This window comes from Balaenoptera physalus (assembly GCF_965194825.1).
Source record: "Balaenoptera physalus genome assembly, chromosome: 4".
NCBI classification, from domain to species: Eukaryota; Metazoa; Chordata; class Mammalia; order Artiodactyla; family Balaenopteridae; genus Balaenoptera; species Balaenoptera physalus.
The window spans coordinates 37167197-37187096 of record NC_138891.1 but is presented as its reverse complement, the minus strand read 5'-3'; the positions used below and the strand labels follow the sequence as shown (position 1 = coordinate 37187096).

At 37.3% G+C, this 19900-nt stretch overlaps 1 protein-coding gene across 5 annotated transcripts; it reads left to right on the top strand.

The window, feature by feature from the left end:
- The first annotated feature begins 1774 nt into the window (after positions 1–1774).
- Positions 1775–19135, top strand: LOC309659695 (protein C3orf33). 5 transcript variants are annotated; one of them, XM_082459677.1, is made up of 6 exons: positions 1775–1934; positions 3769–3828; positions 8114–8191; positions 10884–11031; positions 15896–16056; positions 17638–18045. In XM_082459677.1, exons 1-6 carry the CDS (start codon positions 1821–1823, stop codon positions 17641–17643), a joined length of 567 nt encoding a protein of 188 aa, XP_082315803.1. In that variant the 5' UTR covers positions 1775–1820; the 3' UTR covers positions 17644–18045. The 5 variants fall into 5 exon arrangements, with proteins under 5 accessions (XP_082315803.1, XP_082315802.1, XP_082315799.1 ...); XM_082459676.1 differs by lacking the exon at positions 17638–18045 and adding an exon at positions 16278–16403; XM_082459673.1 differs by lacking the exon at positions 17638–18045 and adding an exon at positions 18330–19135 and having other exon boundaries at positions 1777–1934.
- The last annotated feature ends 765 nt before the right edge of the window (positions 19136–19900 follow it).

Genomic DNA, 19900 nt, shown 5'->3' with positions numbered 1-19900 from the left:
ACATCACTGGTTAGTGGGACGATGCTGAAATATTATTGAGAAGGACCTTTTGAGAAGTCTTAGAGACACCCAGGTGGCTGATATCTGGGGTATAGAAAAAAAGACTGGGATGGAAAGTAGGGAGAACAGACTAGTTATCTTCAACTAGGACAGTGAGTGTGGGAGCAGAAAGGAGGTAAGAGATACAGGACATTGGAAAAGCCAAGGAAGCAGAATTAGACACATAATTGCCCCAAATCTTATTTTTTCATTTATTTACTAAAGCTATTCAAAATCTATTAATATACAGAACTTTTGTTTTTATTTGAAATAGTGATTAAAGATTTTGGTTGTAGTGTATCTTTTTTTTGGATTTTCCCCAATATAATTTGGGTTGTACCTTCACTGGAAATTTATAAGCATTTATGTGATTTAGCTGATTGCCTTTGTGGGAGTCAGTGTTGTGGTTAAGTGCACAGACAGAGCCAGCTGGCTGAGTTGAATCCCAGCACTACGTCCCAGCTCACCACTTTTTGGCTGGGGGACCTTGGCTACTGGCTTAATCACTCTGTAAATACTTCCTCTTTAAAACTGAGATGAATAATAGTGTCTACTTCATAAAGTTGCTATGAGGATCAAAGGTGTTAATATATGAAAAGTATTTAGGACGGCGCCTGGCACATAGTAAGCAAGATCTAAGTGTTAGCTATTGTATTTACTTTGCATTGACTACAGTACTCAGACAATACATTCCTTGAAGCAATCCTTATAATATGTGTTATTAGGAATACAGCATACTCTATTTTGACTTTTAAAGGGAATATATGCATACGGTAAAACAAAACTGTCCAATACGATAGCCACTAGCCAGTTGTGATGATTTAAATTAATCAAAATTAATAAAATTAAAAATTCAGTTCCTTAGTTGCACTAGCTACATCTCAAGCACACAATAGCCACATGTGGCTATTACCTATGAAACTGGACAGTGCAGATACAGAACATTTCTGTCATTGCAAAATATTCTATTAGAGCCGGCAGATAGTGAAACCTCCCTCCCATTCCTACCCCCAGATCCTTCCTCCCAGCGGTAATCCCTGTTACAGGTTTCTTGCACAGCTTTTCATGGTTCAGGCACACAATTTTTTTTACATAAATATTATATAATTTGCACTGTACTGTGACTTATTTTTGTTTGTTTTAAAATACACTATTGATTTTTTATTGATATATAATTGACATAACATTTCATAGTTTTAGGTGTACACCATAATGATTTGATATAAGCATGTATTGCAAAATGATTACCACAATAAGTTAATATCCATGTATTGATTTTTGGAATATGTCAGCTCCCTACATTTAATCAATTAACAGTTCAAAGATTTAGAGCATCTGATATTTGGCTTAGGAAGCAACAATTTAACTATAAGAAATACGCATCTTGTTATATTTGGGAGCAGGTGGAAGGAATGATCTACTTCAGTTTTCTTTCTTGCGTGGCACATGCTACCCACACTGATGTGAGTTAAGCGAGTTGAAAGTGATCATCTCCCATCAGCATGGCCAGGAATTCTGCAGCTCCTGTCCCCGTACCACAGAGATCTCCTGCGCTGTGGGAAAACCCTGCATAAATGCTGGGGTCACTGTGAAGATATCTCTTTACGGGTTGGGAGGCCTGCCCCCGGCCACTCCTAGGCTGCGGAAAAGGGGACCCGGCGGTCAGCTCGGACAGCTTCCCTCCAGCCGGAGGAGCGCGAACACGTCCGCCCGCTCGCGGAGAGCGGCGCCCCCTGTCGCCCGGTCAAAGAGGCGGCGCGGGCTCGCGGGAGATCGGCAACATGGCGGGGCGGCCCGCGGCCGCCGGCACCTCGCCGCCGGACCGGGACCGAGCAGCGCCCAACGTGGTGGCGTGGATCTCGCAATGGGCAGACGACCACCTGCGTCTTGTCCGGGTACCGCAGACCCGCTGGTCGGGCAGGTGGTGGGCGCGGGCTGCGCGGCTGAGCCTGAGGGAGACGCGTCCTGGGGAGGCCCGGGCAGCGGACCCGCCGGGCCGGGAGGCATGGAGGGCCGCGGGGGAGCAGCTCGAGGGCCGCCCGGTCAGGGCAGCGTGTGCGGGGCCGCGGGGGCAGTTGGGGAAGGCCGGGCAGAGACCAAAGCAGGGCACGTAACTCCATAGGCCTGCGGAGAGTGGAGGAGTTCGTTTCTTTAATGCAGTGAGAGGCCACTGGAGTTCCAACAAAGGGCGGGGGTGGGGGTCGGGGAGGAGGGCTGCATCTTCGGCGACTAGACGAGAGAGGATTGTGGTGATTCCTTTCTTTCTAACAAAGAGAGGAATAAAGGGGGCTGCCTGCTTCGTGAATGGTGTTGGAAATTGATGACATAGAGGAGTTGGGATAAATGAATTGTTAGGGAAATCTAGGGAGCTTTTTGCACGTGTGAACTTGAGGATGCCCATGAGACCTCTAAATGGAGATGTGTGAACTTGAAGATGGTCATTAGACTTCTAAACGTAGCTGTAGATGTTCTAGGCAACTGGAGACAGGAGTCATGTATTGAAGGGAAATCAGAACTGGGCATATAACTTTGGGAATGGGCTGCATAAACCTTGAGTAGTATTTAAAGCTTGGATGACGTCTTGGAGCCAGTCAGAAAAGCTCCTGAAGAAGCCCTAGAACTGAGACCTGGGGGCCTCTCTAACATTTAGAATTTGGGGCATGAAAAGGAGGTCAGCAAAGACTAGGAAGGAACAGACAGGGAGGAGGAGGAAAATCAGGAAAACCAGGTGTCCTGGAAGCCAAGTGGAGAGTATGTTTTCAGATGGAATGATGAACTTTGTTGAATTCCGCTGGAAAGTTGAGTAGGATCATCAGCTTTGCAAATACTTTGCAGCCAAGCAACACAAGAGCCAGGACCATGTCTGTTTTCACTCACCAGTACAGCTCAGTCCTTAGAGTAGTAACTACCACTTAGTAAGTGCTAGATAAATATTTGTAGCATTAATACAGTATATATATATGTGAATATACACACACGTATGTTAATTGACAAGGCCTTGGTTCTTCCAGTTAAGCAGGAAGAGATGCATTGGTTATTACAACTTAAAAAAATAACCTCATCAGCATTGGGGAGGAAACAGTGTTAAGTTAGCACATGGATATTTCATTCCAAATAATCCAATCACAGAATGTACCCTTGTGTATATTTTCAACTTCATCTCTTATATGCTTAGTTGTATTTATTGAAGGAAAGCATGTTAGATTACCACTGTTGAGGGAATTACAGGATCCTTATTAATTAATTAAACTCCTTTAGGTCTGTTTCAGTTTAAACGAAGCACTTTAAAGGCATCGCTAAGTTTTCCCCAACTGTTTGCAACATGTATTTCCCAAGTGCTATATTTTAAGGTTTTGGTGATAAAGTTTTCTACCAGGTACTTAAATTCTGCCTGCAGACTCAGGGTTATGGAGTTCCTGTGGGCCTTGCAGAAGAAGTATTAGACTAATTCATGCATTCAGGGAACTCATGGTTAAAGCAATACAATCAATAGAGAACAGTACCATATTATGTATATAATTACTGTGTGTGCCAGTTTGGTTGGAGAAAAAGGGGAAGATTAATGGGCGGGTGGGCAGTTAGTTTTTTTGGAAGAAGTAGACCTTTAGTTGAAGGATATGCCTTATTTGGGCAGTTAGGTACAGGGAGGATTTTTTTTTCTGCCTTCTAATTAGTACTTTCACTATTGTGAATAATACTTAAGATTAATCATTAAATCTCTTTTTGAAGAACATCAGCACCGTAATGGCCATAGCTGGAGTAATGTTACTTCTAAGAAGTGTTCGACTGGTAAGTTAAAAAAATGAAGAAGACATTATGATAAGCACCAGACAGTTAATTTTTCTCACTTCAAACGAGAAAGATGATATCTCAAGCAGTATATCATTTTGTTATTCATATTAGAAGCTTTTAAATAGTATTTTAGAACAATGAACATATTTTAAGATATTGGTTTAAAAGTAACATACACAGGATTTTATGGAAAGTAATTGCACAGCCTGTATTTCCATAATCATTTTTCTTCCTGCTTAAAAAGGAATCTGAAAAGGATTTAATTTGCTAGAATAGTGTAAACACTAAATTTGCATTTCAGATGTTGAAAACAGTCAAAAGTGTTTCCTATGGTGGTATTAAATTTAAATCGCCATTGACTTATGTCCCTTAGAACTAAATAATTTATGCTTTCATTTAGTGTATTTTTTTGCCCTTTCAATAATGTATTAATAATAGACATTGTGGAAATCCATTTGATAATTCAAGATTTACACGTATTTTTTAATACACCTTATTGTTATCATAGGATGTAATTTCAGTGTCATGTTCAGTGTCAGTGTCATGTGTCATCCAACTGCGATGGATATATTGCTTCTATAAATATTTATTTCCTACACTTATCTCTATATTGTTTTGTATTATCATTGACTACACCCCATTACTTTATCATACTATATCTTTTCCAACTGTTGCCTTTTCACCCAGACACCAATTTCAAAACTTTTGTCTCTCTTTTCCCTTCTTTTTGTTTTAGTGCCTTGCACTCATCTTTTTAAACTGAGAGGTAATTGACATACAGTGAAAGTGTAAGTTTAAGATGTACAGCATAATGATTTGACTTACACACCTCATGAAATGATCACCACAGTAAATTTAGTGAACATCCATCATCTCATATAGATACGAAATTAAATAAATAGAAAAAAAAATTTTTTCCTTGTGATGAGAAGTCTTAGAATTTCCTCTCTCAACCACTTTCATAGATAACTTACAGCAGTGTTCATTATATTAATCATGTTGAACATTACATCCCTAGTACTTATTTATCTTATAACTAGAAGTTTGTACCTTCCGAGTTCCCCCTTCCCCTACCCCCACCTCTCCTAACCGCAAATCTGATCTTTTTTTGTATGAGTTTGTTTTTGAAGTAAAATTGACCTACAACACTATGTTACTTCCTGTTACACAACGTAGTGATTTGATATTTCAATACGTTTCAAAATGATCACCACGAACGAGTCTAGTTACCATGTCACCATACAAAGATATTGCATAATTACTGACTAAATTCCCCATGCTGTACACTTCATACCTGTGACTCATTTATTTTGTAACTAGAAGTTTATCTCCTAGTCTTATCTCCCTTACCTATTTCTTTCCTTCCCTCCCTCCCCTCCCCTCTGGCAACCACCTGTTTGTTCTCTGTATGTATGACTGTGTTTCTGTTTTGTTGCATTTGTTCATTTATTTTTCAGAGTCCACGTATAAGTGAAATCATACAGTACTTGTCTTTCTCTGTCTGACTTATTCATTTAGCATAATACCCTCTAGGTCCATCCATGTTGTTGCAAGTGGCAAGATTCCATTCTTTTTTATGGCTGAGTAATATTCCATTGTATATATACATACCACATCTTCTTTATCCATTCATCTATCGATAGGCATTTAGGTTGCTTCCATATCTTGGCCACTGTAAATGATGCTGCAGTGAACATGTGGGTACATACATCTTTTCAAATTAGTGTTTTCATTTTCTTTGGACAAATACCCAGGAGTGGAATTGCTTGATCATATGGTAGTTGTATTTTTAATTTTTTGAGGAACCTCCATACTATTCTGCATAGTGGCAGCACCAATTTACATTCCCACCAACAGTACACGAGGATTCCCTTTTCTCCACATCCTCACCAACACTTGTTATTTGTTGTCTTTTTGATAATAGCAGTTGGGACAAGTGTGAGGGGTTATCTCATTGTGGTTTTGATTTGCATTTCCCTGATGATTAGTGATGTTGAGCATCTTTTCGTGTGTCTGTTGGCCATCTGTATACTGTCTTTGGTATACATTGGAAAAATGTATCTTTAGGTCTTCTGCCCATATTTTAATCAGGTTGTTTGTTTTTTTGATGCTGAATTGTATAAATTCTTTGTATATTTTGGAAATTAAGCCCTTATTGGATATATCATTTGTAAATATCTTCTCCCATTCAGTAGGCTGCCTATTTGTTTTGTTGATAGTTTCCTTCACCGTGCAAAAGCTTTTTAGTTTGATGTCCCATTTGTTTATTTTCACTTTTGTTTCCTTTGCCTGAGGAGGCATATCCAAAAAAATATAAGACTGATGGCAAAGAGCATACTGCCTGTGTTTTATTCTAGAAGGTTTATGGTTTCAGGCCTTACGTTTAAGTCTTTAATCCATTTTGAATTTATTTTTGTGCATGGAGTGTAGTCCAGTTTCAATCTTTGACATGTAGCTGTCCGGTTTTCCCAACACCATTTACTGAAGTGGCTGTCTTTTTTGGGGTGGGGGGGGCTTGAACTCATTTTTAACCTTATATTTAATAGGCTCTTTCTTATAACACCTCCATGATTTTGTAAGTCATTCATTTTTAGCCTATGTATATTCTTCTAGAATGGAGCTTTTGAAACTTTAGTTCTTTTCGTTCTACTTTTTTCATTTTCTTATATCTCTACATTCCATGACATATCTGTATTTTGAAGTTTCCAAAATTGCCAAAATATTAAATTATCTGATTAGGAGTTTAGGGGAAAATAGTGCTGAGGGATCATTTCTCTTGTTAGCCCTTAAAAAAACACATGAATCAATTAGAGATCATTTTAAGTTTTTTGTTATTTTTAGTATATAGTTCAGTACTTCACTTTGGTAATATTAAAAGCACAGTGTGTTACTGTTTATTATTTTCACTTTTATTCTCACTGACTTTCATTCTTTTTTTCTTTTCTCATTGACTTTCATCTCCTAATCCTGCTTATGTTAGGTACATCATTGACTTATGCAAATTATTCAATGATATATATATATATATATATATATATATATAGTTATGAGGTTATTTATTTTAGACTTAAGTTTGGTGTCTTTTTCTTAGATTTTATGGTTTTTGATAATAGTGATGAGAAGAGCAGACTAAGGAAGAGAAAAAGAACATTGGAACATTAGTGGATAAAAAACTCTGTTATAGAACAGTTGGAGAGGTTTAGCTAGAAATAAGAGAAACCCCAATCAACAGTGGCTTAACCAATTAAAAAGTTGATTTTTCTCATGTCACAAGAAGTTTGGAGGTTAGAGGCTGCTAGCGTTGCTTCCCTGGCTCAGTAACATAGAATTTAGGACTGTCTGATTTTCCTTGCCTTTCCTCATGGCACAGATGGCTGCTATAGCAGGCTGCTCAAGGCAGGAGGAGAGGAAAAAGGAAGGAAGGTGCTAGCCGCATCTTTTCCTTTTATGCAAAAAGCAAAAACGTTCCCGGAAGCCCTCTGTAGACCTTTGCTCACATCCTTTTGTCACATGGCCACCTCTAGCTGGGGAAAGTAGGCTGGGCAAGTGGCCATTTAGCTTTTCCACCCCATACAGAGCATGTTGGCAAGGGAGAAGGGATTTGGGAACGGATGTTGCATTGATATCTTGCCACAAGGAGCCTTGATAATACCTCTCCAGCTTTCTTTTTGGATTGCTGGTTTTCTCTCCTCCTTCTTCCCTCTGAGAGTTTATCAGTTTCTCATATTCTTTCAATTACAGATTGACAATTCCAAATTTCGTATTTAAAAAATAAAAAAGATTATTAAGTTCGGCACTGTCCTGAGCACTTTATATATATAATTTCATTTAATAGGTAAAATAATTCTGTGATAGAGGTATTCTTATGCCTAACTTTTATAGATGAGGAGATGGATGGTCAAAGAAATAACCCTCACAAGATCATCCGGCTAGTACATGGCAGAACTGGATTTCATATGACATCTTCCTGAATTTAAAACCCTTATTATTTTCTCTTCACTGCGATGCTTCCAGCTTTTGTCTGTTTGCCTTTAGGACACGCCCTTCACCCTCTGAAGCTTGGGCATAGCACCCTTGTTAGTGGGATCATCTTTCTGCCTGCTCCGGAGAGCAGGCTGTGTTTATCACAAACTCAGGATTTTTTTGTTGAAAGATGTCTTCCTCAGGTGTTCCTATCCTTTCCATTTTGACCCTATAGCACTTACACTTTATATTAAACCTATTCACGTGTTGCTCTATAGTTGTTTTCTGGTTTTATGCATATTGTCTTTTCCTCTTCCAGATAATGCCTTCTGTGTCACAGAAATGCTGCACTGAACTTTTGGCTGTTGAGGGATTATTGGATTCCTCCCATCATGAGGTAGATGCAGTGGGATCTGCCTTTAGAGGTTCTTCACATAGACTGTGAGCTTCTTGGAAGTAGAACATTGGGGTCTACGTTTTTCCATTTCCTCCGCTAGCTCCTTAATAACTTCCAAAACTCCAAGCATCAAGGCACACTTTTGCCCTTTTATGTGTATCCTGTAATGAAAACACCTCAGAATTTAAAGGATGGACCTTCAGTAGTTGAAGACATCTTTAACGTCCCTCTCTACTCCTTCTAAGTCTTGCCTTCCTTGTGCAAAATACTCTTGGTTTTCTCATGTGATGTAGTTTCCGGGCTCCTTACCATCTTTTTTCTCCTCTTCTGGCTTTGTTCCAGTTCGATGAAGTCTTTTATGAAATATGACACCCAGAACAGCCTGATAGATTCCACTTAGAGCCTGATTTAGAGTATTCTCTCCCTCACCTCCCTTGTTCTGGATCCTGCTCCTAATAATGTTGCTTTGGGTGGAACTTTGCAGAGGGGAGTGGCGAGGGGGTGGGCGAAGAGGAGAGGGAGTTTGCGCTTTTTGTTTTGGGCAGCCTTATCACACTTTCACTCATTTTGAGTTCACAGCTAACTAAAACCTGTAAATCTTTTTCATATATGCTACTTTATTCTCTTGATCCTTTAGTTTGGGAGAATACAGGGGCAGACTTTTATGTTGTAGCCATTCATTCTAATTGTCAGGATCTTTTTAAATACTAACTCTGACTTAGTATTCATACCCTTCCAAGCATCAGACCTGCTGATGTTCGATCCTTATGCTCGCATTCAAGTCACTGGTGATCATACTAAACAGGAGAGGATCCAGGTCAGAGCCCCGTGGCTTACTTACTCCTAGAGTGCCCCTCCCACTGACATTAACTCATCAGTGCTACCCTAGCGATGTCCCAGAACCATACTGGGAGCCATCTGCGTGGATGTTTAGCCCACATTTCTCTGTCTTACCCATAAACTTTTCGTAGACAACTTCTGTCAGGTGACTCACTCAAACTTTTCATGTGTGTTTGATTTAGGATTTCTCTTCCCTTTTGTTTATATTCTGCATGTTCCACGTTCTTGACCGAATGCTGACAGTACATACCGTCAGAATCTTTTTCCTCACAGTGTTTTCTCCAGAAGAAGCAGTCACCTCCTTTTTATCTAGATTCACCAGTTGTTAACATTTTTCCATGGTTGCGCTTTCTCTCTCTCCCTCAGTGAAACCATTTGAAAGCAAGTTGCAGACATGATGGAACTTGTCCCATAAGGACTTCATAGTGTGCTTCCTAAGAGCAGGGATATTTTCCTACGTAGTCACATTACTATCACAGCTAATAAATTTAACATTTTTGCAGTAATATCTAAAATCCAGTTCATATTCATATTTATCTTCTGAAAATATCCTTTGTAGCTGTTTTTTTCCCCAGTCTAAGGTTCAGTCCAGGATCACACACTGTATTTAGTCGTCATGTCTCTTTAGTCTCCTTTAATCTAGACTTTTAGTCCCACTTTATCTTTATGTTTAATTTTTGTCTGTCATGACACTGCCATTTTTGAAGAGCCCAAACCACTTGTCTTAGAGAATGTCCCACAGTCTGGATTTGTGTTTCCTTGGTAGATTTAGTGTGAACAAGAAGGTGACGGTGTATACTGCTTCCTGTTGTGCCGCATCAAGAGACTCACAGTGTCCGTCTGTCCTAGAACATTATCACATCTAAGATAATTAACAACCCCTTAGCATCATCTAATACCCAGACCATATTAAGAGTTCCTTGATTGTCTCAGTGGTGTCTTTTTTCAATAGATGATCTGTTCAAATCAGGATTCACATGGTCCATATATTGCGTTTGTTTGTTATATCTCTTATGACTCATTTATTTTATAACAGTCTAGACCCCCACCCCCATTTTTTCCCCTTTACACCATTGATTTGTTAGAGTAACCAAGTCATTTATCCCATTTTTAATGTTCCACATTCTGGATTTGTCTGCTACAATATTTTTCTTGTTTGAAAAAAATTTTTTTAATGTTTAGACCAACTTTACTATCTTAGGAAGTTGGGTACTCATTTATCCTTCTGCCTGTATGAGGCTCTCACCCAGCCATGACTATGAATTAAGCTTGTCTCTATAGTACTGTTAATATGGAAGACACAGGTATAAAATGTTGACTAACTCCAAGGTGTTAGGTATTTAAATAAATTCCTAATGTTGGCCTTTTAGGAGGGGCCTTTTTCTCCTATGAGATAAAAAATAAGGAAAAAAACCTTGTTGATTAGTAGTCAAATTTAACTTGCCTCAGTTTTGGTTAGGTTCTCCCAGCAGTACCTGCATGAATAGATGGTACATCTATAGTATAGGCTAGTGACTGTTTAGCCAGATTTGTGTGGTACCATGTTCAGACTCACTGCTTTTTGATGGATTGTGTCATATTTCGAGGATGTAAGCTTTTAGAAGTTAGGAGTCTGTTTAATGTTCTCTATATAGTAGCTTGAAATAGTAAAATAATGACTAAAGATTTCTAAATAATGTTCCCATAAACACTTTCTGTTAAATCTTATTAAAATTTTAATATAATATTAAGAACCAAATTAAAAATGTTCAGTGGTTTTATCTTCTTTAAAATGTTTAGAGAATTTGACATGCTTAATTTTAATATGAAAATAGTAATAAAATGTTATATTTTTCTCCTTGTAAATCAACAGACATCAAAATTCACAAGCTCTTCAGATATTCCAGTAGAATTTATAAGAAGGAATGTTAAACTACGAGGACGACTGCGCCGAATAACCGAGAATGGTTTAGAGATTGAACATATTCCCATTACTTTACCTATTCTATCTTCATGGAGAAGTAAGTAAGGTGCAAAAATAATAACACTAAATAACTATTTTAATGTTCCTTTATTAGAAGTTATTTTAAAAATAGCAAAAAAAAGTCATTTTAATTTTTAGTAACTCTCCATCATCTATGAGGGAAAGTCCAAATTCTTGACTTACATACAGGAACTATTTAATTTGGCTCCAGATTTCTTTTCTTCCTTCCCTCCTTTTCTCATTCAACCACTCAGTGGTTCATTCAGGCATTCAAGCATTTATTCCACAAATATCGAGCACATGTTATGTTCTAGGTCCTATGCTAGCCGTACGTGCGGAGTGAAATAAACAAGACCACTCTACCCCTTGGAGCTTATAGTACAGGTGGAAGATGGGCAACAAACAAATGAAAAATTGTCCTAAGAGCTATGAAGAAAAGGATCAGGGTATAGGATGAGAATTATTGGAGGCTGTGTGAAGGGCGAACCTACATATATGGTGGTCAGAGAAGGCCTCACTGAGGAGTTGCTATTTAATCAGATACCCGAAGAATGGAAGGGGGCTGGCTAGGAAGAATATGCGTGGGGATGAGTTGGCTCTTTTGGTAAGCACGTGACGTGAAGGCTCGTCTGGCCGGGGCATAGGGAAGAAGGGGACAAGAGACACCAAAGGAGGCTGGAGAGCTGGGCAGAGACCGTAGCTTTGCTGCTGCAATTCCCATTTCTCCCTGCTTCGTGGCAAAGCCCCCAGCCACACAGACATGCCTGCTGCTTCCATGTGTTCTCGTGCCCTGGGCATAGTTCTTTGCCCAGAGTGACTTGGCTCCTGTGGATTCTTCAGGGTCTAGCTCAAATGTCAGCTCTTCTGTGAAGCTCTCCTTAACTCCCAAGCAGAATTAGCCTCTTTCTTTCCTATCCCCCAAGCAATTTATACACACTGCAATTACAGTACTGAAACACATTGTCCTGTTAATTATATATCTAGGTTTATATCCTTCTATTAAACTGTGAGCCCCTGGTGGGCAGGGAACTTTTCTTATCTATCTCATTATTCACAGTCCCTAGAAAAATAATTGTTAGCCAACAGAGACTTGGCAAAATTTGTCAAATGAATTAACTGAGTTATATTTAAAGATCTTCTTAATATTATTTTACTGTTTTGAAGAAAGGGGTTCTTATTTCTTTAGCCTCAGATGAATGAATATCACTCTGCTCAATTAGATAGGGCTGCAAAGGAATAAGATTGGTTTTTTTCCCCCAAACATACCTGACATGATTGACTTCTTTAACAAATCAAACAGTATTGTTCCCTAAAGAAAGATAACTGAGGTGTTTATTTGTTGGCCATTTCAGCATGGTTTATACTTCATAAGTCCTCTACCTTCTCAGTTGTTGTAATAATGCTGCAATAATTTAAATCTCTCCTGTCTGAAATAGTGATGATTCTTTAGTGCTTAGACAGCAAGGTCATCACTTGTGATTGTCCAGGCTGTACATCGCACAGCTCCAGGGATGGTGCTCAGTGGGAATCTGCCCTGGAAGTCGAGCAATGCCACAGCACTCTAACTACCATATACACATATTGTTATTAATGGGTTTCACATCAAATAAAAATGTTGATCAAGTTGGTACAAACAATCAAAATTTTAGAGCTGAAAGGAAACTTACTTTTCTCCCCCACTTATTTAAATATTTTCTATAGAGGTTAAAGGCCATGTATGAAGCCATCTACCTAACAGTTGATGAAATCAGAGGTAGAAAACAGATTTTCTGCTACCCAGTCCACAACTTTATGTATAGAGATGCAAAAGTTAAAGAAACAGACATGTCTTATTCATCCCAATAGATGGTAACCAGTACAAATGTCACGGTAGTGTTAATACTTTTTGTAACTGACATAAATTGTTGATGTTAAAGAGATCATTTTGCATTTTCATTAGTTAAACCTATTTACTTATAAAATGGCTGTAGAACTAGAAGGTTGCTTTCCAAGCATTATTTTGAATAATATAATAAGATGTTACAGCATAATCTTTTTCATTTAAAAATAGCTGTTAATTGAAAGCTCCTTATGTTCCTTTCACTATTTTTACTATCTGGCCTGTAGGGTAGAGATGGACTTTTATTTTTTTTAATTTTTAATTTTTTTAATTAATTAATTTTTTTTGGCTGCGTTGGTCTTTGTTGCTGCACGCAAGCTTTCTCTAGTTGTGACGAGCAGGGGCTACTCTTCATTGCGGTGCGCGGGCTTCTCATTGCAGTGGCTTCTCTTGTTGCGGAGCACAGGCTCTAGGTGCGCAGGCTTCAGTAGTTGCAGCACACGGGCTCAGCAGTTGTGGCATGTGGGCCCTAGAGCATGTGGGCTTCAGTAGTTGTGGTGCATGTGCTCAATAGTTGCAGCACATGGGCTCTGGGGAGTGCGGGCTTCAGTAGTTGTGGCGCACAGGCTCAGTAGTTGTGGCACATGGGCTTAGTTGCTCTATGGCATGTGGAATCTTCCTGGGATCAAACCCGTGTCCCCCGCATTGGCAGGCAGGTTCTTAACCACTGCACCACCAGGGAAGTCCCAGGGATGGACTTTTGATTTTATGGTAAGGAGGGCTAAGATTCAGGCTCCCCAAGTTAAGGCCATTCTAACCAAAAAGATTTAGCTCAGATAACTGCATCAGAGTAGAGTCTGTGTGGTGTAGTAGAATGTGTATTGGCGTGGAGAGCTTGTGTTCTGTTTCTAGTTTTGGCTTATGGTTTCCACCACCATCAAAGAAGAGAATTATAATATTTCCAAGACTCCTTCCTCATGATTATTCTGTGATATCCCTTCCTTCCATGATCTTATCTTGGTGTGTATGATGAGGAGGCAAACACACACAGAGCTGAAAATTTTTATGAAGCGAAACTCTTAGGACACTTAATATCTTCAATAAATGTTTACTGAATGCCTGCTGTTTTGTCACAGTCTCAGTATATAGTGGCAAACAGTGGATGTGATCCTACAGTAGTCACAAAACCTTCAGTCTAGTGAGGATATTACTCAAAGCTTCTCCTATCCCGGATGGTAAAAAATAATCTTTTTGACATATGTGATACTCCTGTCTCGTGAAATTGTCCATTGTCATGAATTCACTTATAATGTTTTCTAAATCGAGGGTATAAATCAGTTGTTTTTCTATCATGTACTATCTTTATAAAAACCTTAAGAATATTTAGTCATGAAGTTTCCGACCCATCTGATGGAACAGAAATATAACAGACCCCTTAGTGGTGATTTGCTTCAGTATTCATCTTGTGTCTGCAGTTTTCTCCAGGTGCCCATGGTCTTTCCCTTACTTGACATACTCACTTCCTCCTCCTCCTCCTGCCTCTCTGTTCATTCTGCAAAACCCAAGTCCTGCTCTTGGGCTCTTCCACTGGAGCCCATGTTGCTGTCCCCTTATAACCTTTGGCATTATCTGTGTCATCCAATCCAGTATGAATTAGGCCTTTTTAAAATATGTGCATAAAAGATTTGTTGAAGAGCTGGTAAGATAGAGGGATTCACACAAAGCTAAAATTAGACATCATAAGCATTAAAAGTTGCATCTCCTTTTTCAAAAAAACCTCAACTGTTTGGGCAAAAATATATGCTGGATATAACTAACCTTATTCAGTAGATTAGTTCTTGGAAGATTTATTTTTAAATTTTTATTGGCCGCATCATATTTTAAATGCTTAATGGGGAATTGCTAATTTTAAAGGAATCCCAGTGACCTTTTGTGAAGTGAAGAATTAGGACATTAATACTTAAGGTTGATAGTGTTGACTTAGATTCATGTTTTTGGTCCCCAAAGTTTTGGTCTTAAAGACTAGAGGTTGTTTTATTGGAAGACAGCTGGTGTTGATGGCAGCATTAAAGGATTGAAGAGAGACCTCAGAATCTTCAGGCTTCCCTTAACTCATTATGTACCAATGATTTGAATTCATCTAGTCTTTATTATATGTTCTGCCTTAATCTAATTTGTGTATTTACTGTGTCACAGATTTTTCTAAGGACATAATCCTACTTACAACTTTTGATACTTCTCTAACTGAAACTCTAGGACAGGTTTCAAGAACCCATGCCCTAAAGAAAATGTTTTTCTATCATCAAATAATATTGTGGCAAGCTTCTAGGATATCTTCCTGAACTCAAGTATTACTTTTTCCCTAGCAATTAAATGAACTTAACTTTATACTTTCAGCTACTTGTATAAGAGTTTAACATATGTTAAATGTATAATTTCTTTCCAAAAAAAGTCATCAAGATTTTTTTTTTTGTCAGCCATTATCCTTTATGGAAAGTTATAAACTTTTTCTACAATAAAATCCTGTTATTAAAGTTTAATTGGTTAAAATTTTATCAAGAGTTTGCCCAAACTTTCTTATTACTATGTTACTTGGATAATAAATTGATAAAATCCTGTCTGGAAGTCAGTTTTGTAAAATGTATATTAAAAAAATAATGTTGATATTAATATTTATTGAGATGGGAAAGTATCCTCAGTACATTAAGTGAAAACACAGTTTATACAGTCCTATTGGTCGTAGGAGCTTATATTATTGAACAACGTATCTTGTAGCATTACGTGTATGTGTGCATAGAAATAAATCTGGCAGATTTTTAAAAAAAATGTAAATTGTTTAAACCCCACATCCTGTTCTGGAGCTTACTGAAATGAGTTTTTGAAATTATTCCATCTGTTACATACTTGTATTGTTTTAAAAGACAAGTTGACTCTAGAAATGAATGGATCTGTATCTAGAGAGTCTGGGTATTTATAAATAAACATAATATATCCAGTTATTTTTTGGAGCCCAAATGACTTTGGAATTTGCTTTTGTAACGTGGTATTAAAGCTAAAACTCTTTTCTACCTAACCCTTTTAGAAGAGCCATGTGGTGCTTTGCTGGTTAAGTTGGCTGGAGTAGAACTCACTGAAACTGGGAAGGTGTGGTTACAAAAAGAGCTAAAACCTTCCCAAGTAGTATGGTTCCAACTTCTTGGAAAGGAGAATTCAGCACTCTTTTGCTACCTTTTAGTGAATAAGGTAAGTAGTGTGAAGAAATAACTAGCAATATTTTATTCTTATTATTTAATACATAAACTCCTCATTAATCAGAACCTTGAATATATAATGAGACTGAACTTTTTTGTCTTTTTAAAGTACTACTCACGTGATTATGTATAGAGAACTAGATGTTTTATATATAAATTTTGCTATAAAATTTGTTTATTATAGAAAAAATTATGTTTATATGTTTATTATAGAAAAACTAGAAAATTAAGAAAAAGTAAAAAAACTTCAAATTATTAATGACTCTGGACATTGCCAGTTTAAGGAGTATCTTATACATTTATTTATGGACATTATATCACACTTGTTATTATAAACCACTTGTTGAGTGCGACTTGTCAACTGGAAATTACAAAGAGCAAGGGTGTTTTCTGAAGGCAAATATTGCTCATTCTGGTCCAATACCTTGTAGATTGGTATGCCTTAACATATAAGTCTTTGAATTCTTAAAAACATTGAGCATATTTAATACTACTGGGCATATTTAAATACTATTCAGGATCAGTAGTCAGTCATCTGAAGACATTGCCTCGGGTTCCTTACCTTTATGATTGGCCATTAGCCATTCTGTAACTGGGGATGCCTTACAGCTTCATTACTGTTGCCCTGTCATGTCTTGAGTCCTTCGATGTGCCTTCTTCCAAATTTCTTTTGGTGGACAATTACTGAAAAAAGAACATGGAAAAATAAAATAGTTGAAATGTTATTATAACAGGATTGAGGGTAATTTTTCTTATTTTTAAAGTTCCTTATTATATAACAAACAAGAATAATCTGAAGAGAAAAATAACCTCACATTAAAGTGATTAGAATTGTAACCATTTTAATTATTAAAAGCTTTTTGAATTATTAATAGAACACCTAATGAAATCCATTAATTTTTGCATGTCCAGATCACATTCAGTTCTTTCAAAATAAGAATTATCCAATACTGATTGGTTGAAGCATCTTACACTTGACTAAGTTGATAATACAAAAGTATATAAAAGATCCCAAAGGCCTTACAAAAATATTAACTTCTCTTTTCAATTGAGGAGTATATATTATTTATCCTCAAAACCCCCCCCTATGGAATCATTTTATTCCCATTTACAGGGGGGACTCTGGGTAACCAAGTGGAAGAACCGGTATTCAAGCCCAGCTCTTCCTGGCTCCTGAGCCCACACTTCACCTTATTTGTCTTTACCTTATACTCTTTCCTACAAGGTGACCAAATTATGCTTTATGCATATTTCGGTAATTTACTTCTGTTGAATTTTACTGTAGTGTGAGGTTGAATTTTAATTATTTTTATTTTGGTTCAGCTCATTAAATTTAAAACACTGAGACAAATATGATAATCCCTTTAAAACTGTATTTATTAGCCGCTTATAATCATGTACCAAAAGCTACTGCATTTAAAGTAACAAAAGTTTACTTTATTCCTTTAGATAGTCTTAGAAAATGTTTCCTACTTTAAACCTTTAGTTTTCACATTAAAAAAATTTAACTGTGAATTACTTGTCTAATGAAGCTATAAAATTACTAATACTTTGTTTAAATTAATCTTGTTAGGTTTAAATCCCACAAGGACTATGGAAATAGCTAAGCGGGATCTCCGTTACACTGTAAATTAGCGAGAAAAAAAAAATCCCATTTATCTGGTTTCATTAGGCAGTGAGGTATGAATGAAATTTCCTGAAGGGTGAAGATTCAAAGGCCAGGACTATTTTTATGTTCATTATTTTACGGGACATCTTTTAAAAATGTATTTACATGCCAGTGCCTTCTTCAACACTGGAATTCTGAACCTAAATTAACAGTTCAGTGATGATTCATTTCATTTTGTGTTTGTCTGCTTTTTAGTTTCGTTACTTGTCTTTAGTTTCTCTTTTGCTGTGGCCTCCTGTCATTTTAACTATCTGGTGTGTGCTCCATTTCCCCTCCAAACGACAACAATAAAAGCAAAAAACCCTTTTCGTACTTTATTGCTTCTACACATTTTTGGGTAGGAGACCAGTGAGCCTGTAGAGAACGATATGTTATAAAAGAGTCAGTTGTCTTTGAGCAATGGTCTCTTTTAGTAATGAAATTCTTGGATTTAGCGTTAACTGTTTTAAGCTCTTAAGGACCCTTTTGCATTTATACTTTTGACTTTTATTTGGAGGACTCAAGTTGCAGAATGACTGATTTTAAAGTAAATAAAGTATTACAGGTATGCTAGTAACTTTATTAAATAATTGGCTTGTGTTATTTTTTTATTCAAGGGTAGATATTTTAGTGTGAGTCTGAATGAAGAAATTTTGAGAAGAGGCCTTGGCAAAACTGTTCTCGTTAAAGGGCTAAATTATGATTCTAAAATCTATTGGAGAATTCACAGAAACTTACTTAAAGCTGAATTAATAGCCTTAAAAAAAGGAGAAGGAATATGGAAGGAAGAATCTGAAAAAGAAAGTTATTTGGAAAAATTCAAAGGCTCCTGGAGAGAAATATGGAAAAAAGACAGTTATTTTAAAAAAATTGGATCAGATTTCAACTTGAAAAAAGAAAGTTATTATGACAAATTTAGAGGAACTTATGAAACATGGAAAGAAAACATGAATAACTACTCCTTAATACTGAAGTTCAGAGAACTTCTGAGTCGCATACACTTTCGTAGAAAAGGATGAAATATTCCAAGAGATCTGGAGGTGACCTACTCCAAAAAGAATAAAATATAATGGATAAATATAATGGATATTTTTCATTGAGTTGAAATGGGAAATTTCCCCAAATCATCAAAGTTGCATTCTAATGTATTTAAATATTTAAGAGATGATTCTTATAAATGTAATATCAGAATAATTTAAATTAATTGTGATTAATGTAATATCTTTTTAGGAAAAATGAAACGCTCTATAAAAAGTTATCAGGTTGAGTGCGATATACATGTAGTGATAATATATGAAGAGAGAGTTTAACTATTGGCCATTGTATTATTTTAGTCATTTTGGGCAGCCATATTTAACTTTTGTTTAAAGAGAGTATTTGTTTACTTTTGATTACTTATAATAAAGGGACTCTTTATGCATAATGTCTGAGGCTGCTCTTTTCTCTCCACTGCTTTATAACTGCTTGTGAATTTGAGGCAGAGCTACAAGAGAAGGTCACTTAGACCATTTTCTACTAGTAAAGAGTGGCTTATTTCTACCTGTTGTTAGATGAGGGGGATAATCCTGAGGACAAAATCATGAATGAGCCGAGGATGGCAGCACACAGGATAAAAAGAATAGGGATGCCTTCTGACATTGTCGAGCCCCTAAGGGCTTGAACTCTCTTGCCTCCCAATTTCTTATTACGCGAGATAGTAAATTTCTTTATTTTTAAAGCCAGTTTTAGTTGGTTTGAGGATGTGATATACACACATACTTGCTGCTAAAATCCTCCTGACAGTATAAGCTTCTTTCACAACACCAGCAATAATCCACCCACAATGTGTCCAGAAGTTTTTCTTTTTTTATAATTATTTAATTTATTAATTTATTTATTTTTGGCTGCGTCGGGTCTTAGTTGCGGCACACAGGCTCTTTCTTGCAGTGTGCAGGCTTCTCTCTAGTTGAGGCGCGTGGGCTCAGTAGTTGTGGCACGTGGGCTTAGTTCCCCTGCAGCATGTGGGATCTTAGTTCCCTGACCAGGGATCGAACCTGTGTCCCCTGCATTGGAAGGCAGATTCTTTACCACTGGACCATCAGGGAAGTCCCTCCAGAAGTTTTTCTTAATGACTTGTGATACTGACCAAAGTCAGAGGTATCATCTGGTCTAAATAGTTGACTCCTGTCAGAATCAATAATACAGAATG

Bases quoted from the DNA above. Each gene is read 5' to 3' on its own strand.
- LOC309659695 (XM_082459673.1), top strand. From the start codon at position 1,821: ATGGCGGGGCGGCCCGCGGCCGCCGGCACCTCGCCGCCGGACCGGGAC. The intron at 1,935-3,768 runs GTACCGCAGACC...CTCTTTTTGAAG, and splicing joins ACCACCTGCGTCTTGTCCGG to AACATCAGCACCGTAATGGC. The intron at 8,192-10,883 runs GTAGATGCAGTG...GTAAATCAACAG, and splicing joins TGGATTCCTCCCATCATGAG to ACATCAAAATTCACAAGCTC.